The 8,508-nt window shown below is 42.6% G+C and overlaps 1 protein-coding gene across 1 annotated transcript in view; it reads left to right on the forward strand.

The window, feature by feature from the left end:
• The window catches only part of LOC120883082 (heat shock transcription factor 2 binding protein), an 85,262-nt gene extending 81,955 nt beyond the window's left edge, over positions 1 to 3,307 (forward strand). The window contains exon 9 of the mRNA XM_040267011.1: positions 2,573 to 3,307. Coding sequence (XP_040122945.1) covers positions 2,573 to 2,781 — 209 coding nt within the window. The 3' untranslated portion in view covers positions 2,782 to 3,307. The remainder of the gene's footprint in view (positions 1 to 2,572) is intronic.
• Positions 3,308 to 8,508: the final 5,201 nt, after the last annotated feature.

Below are 8,508 nucleotides of genomic sequence, written 5' to 3' on the forward strand. Positions count from 1 at the left end.
ATTGCTGGGAGAAATATCAATAACTTCAGATATGCAGATGATACCACCCTTATGGCAGAAAGCAAAGAGGAACTAAAGATCCTCTTGATGGAAGTGAAAGAGGAGAGTGAAAAAGCTGACTTAAAACTCAACATTCAAAAAACGAAGATCATGGCATTGGTCCTATCACTTCATGGCAAATAGATGGGGAAACAGTGACAGACTTTCTTTTCTTGGGCTCCAAAACCACTGCAGATGGTGACTGCAGCCATGAAATTAAAAGATGCTTATTCCTTGGATAAAAAGCTATGACCAACCTAGCAGAGGCATTACTTTGCTGACAAAGGTCTGTATAGCCAAAGCTATGGTTTTCCAGTAGTCATGTATGAATATGAGAGTTGAAACAGGCTGAACGCCAAAGAATCGCTGCTTTTGAACTGTGGTGTTGGAGAATTCTTAAGAGTTCCTTGGACTGCAAGGAGATCAAACCAGTCAATCCTAAAAGAAATCAGTCTTGAATATTTATTGGAAGGACTGATGCTGAAACTGAAGCTCCAATACTTTGGCCACCTGATGGGAAGAACTGACTCATTGGAAAAGACCCTGATGCTGGGAAAGGAAAGACTGAGGGCAGGATGAGAAGGGGACAACAGAGGATGAGATGGTAGGATGGCATCACCGACTCAATGGATGTGAGTTTGAGCAAGTTCCAGGAGTTGGTGATAGACAGGGAAGTCTGGCATGCTGCAGTCCATGGCATTCCAAAGAGTCAAACATGACTGAGTGACTGAACTAAATTGAACTGAATTATTATTAACTGTATTAATTAATCAGAATTGATTTTAAATTAAAACATTAAAAATCTTTACATAATAATGTACTGCTTCAAGTATATTGTAAGAGCCCTAAAACAGTGTTTTCCCATCTATTGATCATATTTATTTCAAATTCCTTTTCTAATTGTTTCTACATCTAGGTTATCTCTGAGTCTGGTTCTGTTGATTATTACTTCAGTGGAGTTTTATTCCCCTTGCTTTGTCACTGTAATTTCTGAATGAATGGTGGGCCTTGTGTGTAGGGCAGTAGAATGGAGGTCAGTAGGCTTTTCCTGTAATGAGCTAGCTGGTAACTATTTTGAACTTTGAGAATCACGTGTGGTTTCTGTTGTATATTATTCTTCTGTTTGTTTTCTTTTAAAATAACCCTTTAAAAAGGTAACAGACACCCTTAACTCACAGCCTGTGTGGAAACATGGGCTGACTCTGGCCTGCATGCCAGCCTCCGCAGGAGAGAATGAGGTAAATTTACAGGTCCTGTTCTGCTGGGGTGGCGGTGTCGGGGCTGGGCTGGGCTTGGGGTTCATTGCTGTGGCTGCCTCTGCACTGCTACTTTCAGAACGTCTCCTTCCTATGCTGACGGTGCGGACTGAGTGGCCAGAGCAGTCTCCAGCCTCAGCTGAGGGCCTTCCCTTTGGTCTGTGTCCCAGAGGGATCCCCTTCCGTGCTTTTGCTCCCTGCCGTAGACTGCTCTCCTTGGCTTCTGGGTGTTTGCTGGGCCACTACAGGTCATGGGGTGAGTGGTGGGAGCTCCCTCTTACGCCTCCATCCGAGTGGGCGCCTTCACAGAGATCCTGTACTCCTTCCCGTGGCAGCCGCTCTGCTGTGTCTTTGGTTGTTTTTGAGCCAGAGAGTTTCCTTCCTGTCCCCCCAGACAGAAGGATTTCACAGTCTGGACCCAGGGAGGTTTCTGCCTCCCAGCACAGCAGTCTTAATGTGTCTTGATGCTTTTGTTCAGTACAGAAGGGCTCGGGGCAGGGTGGGGGTGGGGTGTGTGTGTGTGTTTCATGGCAGTACCCACTGAGCGCTTGTTTAGTCTACTCTCTTCAATCAACTTACAGCTTAAAGGTTTTTAAAGTGTAGTGTTAGGAAAGAGGTACAGATTTTGAGTCTGGTTCCTATTACAGAGTCTAATGAAGAAATGACTCCGTGGCATGTTTAACGTTCCCATTGGAGAGCCATGGTGAGGAGAAGGGGATCCAAGTTATCAGGGTTACAGCTTGCTTGGGGCTCTTGTTTCTGTCTGGCTACTTCTACTTGCCTGCTGTGGTCTGTGGCTGCCGGCTCTCTAACTCCAGGGAGCCTCCCATGGAAAACGGAAGGCAGCTTGAGTGTTGCAGCCAAGACTTTGCAGAGCTCAGTGGCCTGAGGGATGCCTCGTCAGTATGTGGTCTCTCGGGTTTGCTGAACTTGGAGTGAAAGTGAAGTAAGTGAAAGTGAGCGCTTTAAAGCACTCGTATAGGTAAACAGAATTACAGCAGACTACATGAAAAGCCCTCATATTTTTAGTTCAGCATTTTAAAATTACATACTTGTAATAGTTGAAGGTGGAACGTTACTAAGTAGAAGATATTGCTTTCATGTGCCTTTTGTGAGCTCAGTTTTTACGTCAAGAAGTGACACCATTTTGGGTCAGTTCATAGTTCAGTAAACTGTCCAATCCATTGTTCCAAAAGACCAGGAGGCCCTGAGGGTGGCTTCTGCCCAGGGTCCCCTTGGAAGGTTTTATTCTAACCGGAGCATTGCCTCTTCCCCAGATCCCGACGCAGAGGTGTGTCTCCACGTGCTGCGCCTCGTCCAATCTGTGGTGCTGGAGCCAGAAGTCTTCTCCAGGTCAGCCGCTGAATTCCGGAGCTCCTTGCCCCTGCAGCGCATCCTGGCTATGGCCAAGAGCCGCAACCCCCACCTGCAGACGGTGGCCCAGGAGCTCCTGGAGGACCTGCGAGCTCTGGAGCGTGATGTGTAGGGGCGCTCATGCCCCGTCTTCTCCCCGGGTCCCCACTTTGTCCTCCAGAGTCACCAGCCGTGTGCCACGTCACCCATGCAGATGTGATGACTAGCGATGGGTGTGAATTGATATGTATCTACAGGACTTCCTCTTGGAAGTAAAAATTCTTGTCGGTGGTTGGTTAACCTTGCCAAAAGGGGAGCCTGAGGAAGGATCTGTCCTTCCAGAAAGGCCCATGTCAGCTGTAGCCGGAAGAGGGCCTTCTCAGAGCGGCTCCTGCTGCCTAGGAGACTCTGATATCTGTTGGCTTCCTCTAAAAGCGGGAGGTTAAATAACCACCTACCCCATTGGTCAGCATTTTCCTGAGATACATGTTTTGAAAAACAATTCATTCTAATGGTTATAATTAATCCCCCCAGTTCACGTTTATCTTTCCGCCTTTTGGTGAACCTATTATTTCAGATGACATTGGACATTTTAGTTCCATGTTTTTTTGCCTCTTTTGTTTTTGAATAAATAAAGCCAGCAGAGTCATTGATGCGCTGTAACTGTTGTTTTCTGAAGTATTCTAAACTTGGTACTAGGAAGTCGCATATTACAGTGCATATACGTGGCTGGAGGAAAAGCTCTCCTTGCATTGTTCTGGACCCTTTGGCTATAAACTCAGGGATCCAGTTTTTCATATAACATTATCATGGAACAGGCCTTCACACAGTTGCTTGAAGTTCTTTAAATGATGTGCATAGGTGTGTGTCCTTCTCAACTGCATCTGGTCCTGTGGCAGAGAACAGAGGAGGGTGCTTTCTGTTTCTCGTGGGTGCTGCGATATGTGAGCAGAGTCCCCTCTGTCACTCCTTAGAGTCACGGCAGCATGTGCTGTGTCCCTCAGGATGATGCCGCAGGCCCGTGGGCTCTGGGAGTTCTGCAGTTGCATAAACACAGACTAGCGTCCTTTCCCGGGCAGCCCCGAGCACATGTGTATGCTGTTTCTGTGTGCATGGCAGTTTGGAATAACTTCATTTTCCTTTTAAGCAGATTTTACAGGCTTTGTGCAGTTTATGGCTGAGTCTGAATGAAGGAGCTTATATATATACACAGTTGCTTGAATTTCACAAGCTGACATATTGTGGAACCTGGCTCATCAAAAGCAGAGAAAAGTTGTAAAAGGCAATTTAAAATTCACGGAGGCAGACATTGGTCCATCTGTGCTGTGTGGTGCTGTGGGCCCTGATGACTGGCAAATAAAACTGAGGACGTTGTGTTTTTGTTCTTTTTCTAGCATAGTATCATTTTCATTTTGGTTATTTGCTTGATAAGGTAATGGGAGATAAACTAGTTGTAATTAGTTGTGCTGTCTCTAGAAATGCAGGGTCTTTTTCCTGCCAGAAATGGGATTGGTGGCATATAGAGAAAAATGGAACTGGGCCAAGCCCGTGACTGTCATGTAGTTTTGCTAATTAGTAGATGAATGTGATTAAGAAGGATATGTTTTTTTTTCCTCCAAATTTTAAAGTGCTAAAGATAGCAAGGGTTCTTAGGAAAACTCCTGCAGAAAGAAACATGTCAAATACATATTTTGAGTGTATATCACAGGAAAAGTGATAAGGCCAATTTTCAGGAGTGACTAGCCTTTCTAATATTTCTACTTTTCTTACGAAGATTCCAAAACATGGAATCTTCATATATATATATATATTTTTTTTTGCATCTAAAGATCTAAAGAAAACTCATTTTAAAAAGTATTCATTGAAGTATATACGTGGCAGTGTCTGAGGTTGCTTGTGAATTTTAACGTCAGACACAACAGCAGTAGAATGGTACCTGTTTTTTAAATTAAAGCTTTAAATAATTCCTTGTCTATTTATTACATCAAGGAACTTCTTCTCCTTGGTGCTGTCAGTTTGTTTGTAAAGGCGTGAAAGCTGCCAGGCCCACAGCAGACCTCACTGCCTCTCTAGTCTCCCCCCAACCCCCAGCCAGTGATCAGAGAAGGCCTCTTGCCACCCAGTCTGTTCTGTGTTCTCAGAGGTTTGAGAGGAGCCCATCCTGTTAGGATGGGGGTCAGGGTGTCTGTGTGGGTCATGAATTGGGATGAGCATAATGGTGTATTGAGTTAGTTTCATCCCGGATCCTCTTACAGCCCCGTGTCTTTCACTGATTCCAGAGGCCTTTAAAATTAATTAGAGCATTAAGCATAGCATCACAAGTCTGGGGCTTGAAGGAAATCGGCCAAGGCCTATAGTCAGACCACAAGCAAGGAGGGTTTTTAATGAAAGTTGTAAATGTGGCCATTACACTGTAGCTGTACTGCCATGATATTAATACAGGTGGAAAGGCTGATCAGTACTTTTGTAGGCGTACTGATTTTCTGAGAAGTTCTGAAGTTGAAGTTTGCACTGTTTTGCTCTTCTTCCAAGAAGTAGATGCTTAGACAGCTTCCCAAAGGCCTCTAACCAACGTAGGTTCTCTGACCGAGACCCTGGTACAGTGTATGACACGGGATAGGATGCAGCATTCTGTGGGGACAGGGCAGCCTCAGAAGGTGCAATGAATGACCCACTGAAAAGTCTCTGGATACTTCTTAAGTCCAGACTTAGGTGAGGAAGGAAAGGTCTCTCCTTATGGCCCACAGCTATCTCTCTGCTCTGAGAATGTGCACATTCAAGTTTGTCTCCACATGTAGAACGAATGTGCTAGTGCATGTTACACGGTGAAGACTGTTACTGTCTTTTTTGTTGTTGTTATTTGTAGTCCTTCAAGTTTTTTTGAATTGTTGTAAAATTCACCACAGAAATGTAGATGTGCACATAAAATTTACCATTTAACCTATTTCTAAGTGTAGAATTCAGTGGTATTAAATATATTCATGGTGTTATGTAACCATCTCTACTGAATACTGCCAGAACTTTTTATTGACCCAGACAGGAACTCTGTACCCATTGAATAGTAACTCATCATCTTCCATCTCCCCTGCTCCCAGCCCCAGTATCTATCCTCTGTTCTACTTCTGTCTCTCTGAGTTTGACTTCTCAAGTACCTCGTATAAATGGAATCAAATATTTGTCCTTCTGGGTCTGGCTTATTTCACTTAGCAATGCAGTGTTCATCCATGTTCTAGCCTGTGTCAGGACTGCATTCCTTTCCATCGTGCCTAATATTCCGTTACGTCTTTGTCACACGTTTTGTTTACCCGTTTGTCTGTTGATGGACACTTGTTTTACCCTTTGGCTGTAGTGAATGATGCAGTGGATGTTGGTGTGCACGTGTCTGTTTGAGTGCCTGCTTTCACATCTTTTGGGGCTGTACTTAAATTGAGATCGTTGTATCATATGGTCTAGGGTTTTCTCTGTATATAACATCATGTTGTCTGCAAATAATGATAGTTTTATTTTTTCCTTTCCAATTTGGATGCCTTTTATTTCTTTTTCCACCTGCTTGCTCTGGCTAGGACTTTCAATACTCTGTTGAATAGCAGTGGCAAGAGTGGGAGCCTTCTTCCTAATATTAAGGGGAAAAGTTTTAATTTTTTTGCTGTCAAGTATGATGGTAACTGGGCTTGTGACCTTTATAGTGTTGAAGTACCCTGTGGCTCAGAGGTGAAGAATCCACCTTCAATATAGGAGATGTGGGTTTGATCCCTGGGTCGGGAAGATCTCTAGAGAAAGAAAAGGTAACCCATTTCTGTATTCTTGCCTGCGAAATCCCATGGACAGAGGAGAGAAGCTTGGCAGGCTATAGTTCATGGTGTTGCAAAATAGTCAGACCATGACTTAAAGACTAAACAACAACAAATGTTCTGACCATGCCCACTTTGTTGAGAGTTTTTATGATAAATGTTGGATTGTTTTCAGATACTTTTTATGCACCTATTGAGATGATCATATGATTTCTATTCTTCCATTTGATAATCTGGTATATCACATTGACTGATTCATGGATTTTGAACTGTCCTTGGCATATTAGAATAAATCCCACTTGATCATGGTGCATGATCTTTTTATTCTTATTGAATTTGGTTTGCTGATGTTTTGTTGAGGGTTTTTGCATCTGTGTTCAGGGATTGTTGTTCAGTTGCTAAGTTGCGTCTGGCTCTTTGTGACCCCATGGACTGTAGCACTCCAGGCTCCTCTGTCTTCCACTGTCTCTCAGAGTTTGCTCAAATTTATGTCCATTGAGGAGATGCTATCTAATCATCTCATTCTCTGCCACCCCACCTTCAATCTTTCCCAGCATCAGGATCTTTTTTTCCAATGAGTTGGCTTTTCGCATCAGGTGGCCAAAGTATTGGAGCCTCAGCCTTAGCATCAGTCCTTCCAATGAATATTCAGGGATTCATTTCCTTTGGGATTGACTGGTTTGATTTCCTTGCTGTCCAAGGAACTCTCAAAAATCTTCTCCAGCACTACAGTTCAGAAACATCAATTGTTTGGCCCTCAGCCTTCTTTATGGTCCAACTCTCACATCTGTACATGACTACTGGAAAACCATAGCTTTGACTTTATGGATCTTTGTTGGCAGAGTGATGTCTCTGCATTTTAATACACTCTCTAGGTTTTTCATAGCTTTCCTTCCAAGGAGCAAGTGTCTTTTAATTTCATGGCTGCTGGATGTTGTTGTTGCTCAGTTGCTAAGTCATATCTGACTCTCTGCATCCCCATGGACTGCAGCATGCCAAGCTTCCTTGTCCTCTACTATCTCCTGGAGTTTGTTCAGATTCACGTTCATTGAGTTGGTGATGCCATCTAACCATCTCAGTATATTGGCCTGTAATTTCTTTTTTTGTTGTTGTTCTCTTGTCTGGTTTTGATACCAGGGTAATACTTACCTTGTAAAATAAGTTTGAGAACATTCCCCGATTTCAGTTTTTTGGAAGAGTTTGAGAAGGATTGGTATCAGATTTTCTTTGAGTGTTTGGCATAATTCACCAGTGAAGCTGTCTGGTACCGGACTTTTGTTCATTGGGAGTTTTTTTGATTACCGTTTAGTGTCCGTACTAGTAATCAATCTATTCAGGTTTTCTGTTTCTTTATAATTCTGTCTTGGAAGATTGTGTTTCTAGGAATTTATCCATTTCTTTTAAATTGGGCCAATCCTAACGTCCAATTTGTTGGCATGTAATTATCAATAGTCTTATGATCCTTTGTATTTCTTTGGTATCAGTTGCAATTTCTCTCTTTTCATATCTGAATTTATTTGGGCCTTCTCCCTTTTTTTCTTAGTGAGCTTATCTAAAGATTTGTCAATTTTATCTTTTCACAGAAACAGCTTTTAGTTTCTCTGTTTTACTCTCTATTTCATTTATTTCCACTCTGATCTTTACAGTTTCCTTCCTTCTATTAACTCTGGGTTTTGTTTGTTCTTGTTCTGGTTCCTTCAGATGTGAAGTTAGATTGCTTGAGGTATTTATTGTATCTTGAGGTTGGGCTGTATCACAATGAACTTACTTCTTAGAACTGCTTTTAGCGTATTCCAGAGATTTTGGTAGGATGTGTTTCCATTTTCATTTGTCTCAGGGTATTTATTTTTTTCTCCTTTGATTTATTTGTTGACTCATTGGTTGTCCAAGAGTATGTTGTTTAATCACCATATATTTATAATTTTTCCAGTTTTCGTCATGTAATTGATTTCTATCTTCATACCATTGTGGTCAGAAAAGACACTTGATATGTCTTCAGTCTCCTTAAATTTACCAAGGCTTTTTGGTGGCCTAGCATGTGATATATCCTGGAGAATGTTCCCTGTGTG

The sequence above is a fragment of the Oryx dammah genome, unplaced genomic scaffold (genome assembly GCF_014754425.2).
Source record: "Oryx dammah isolate SB20612 unplaced genomic scaffold, SCBI_Odam_1.1 HiC_scaffold_2, whole genome shotgun sequence".
Taxonomy (NCBI): domain Eukaryota; kingdom Metazoa; phylum Chordata; class Mammalia; order Artiodactyla; family Bovidae; genus Oryx; species Oryx dammah.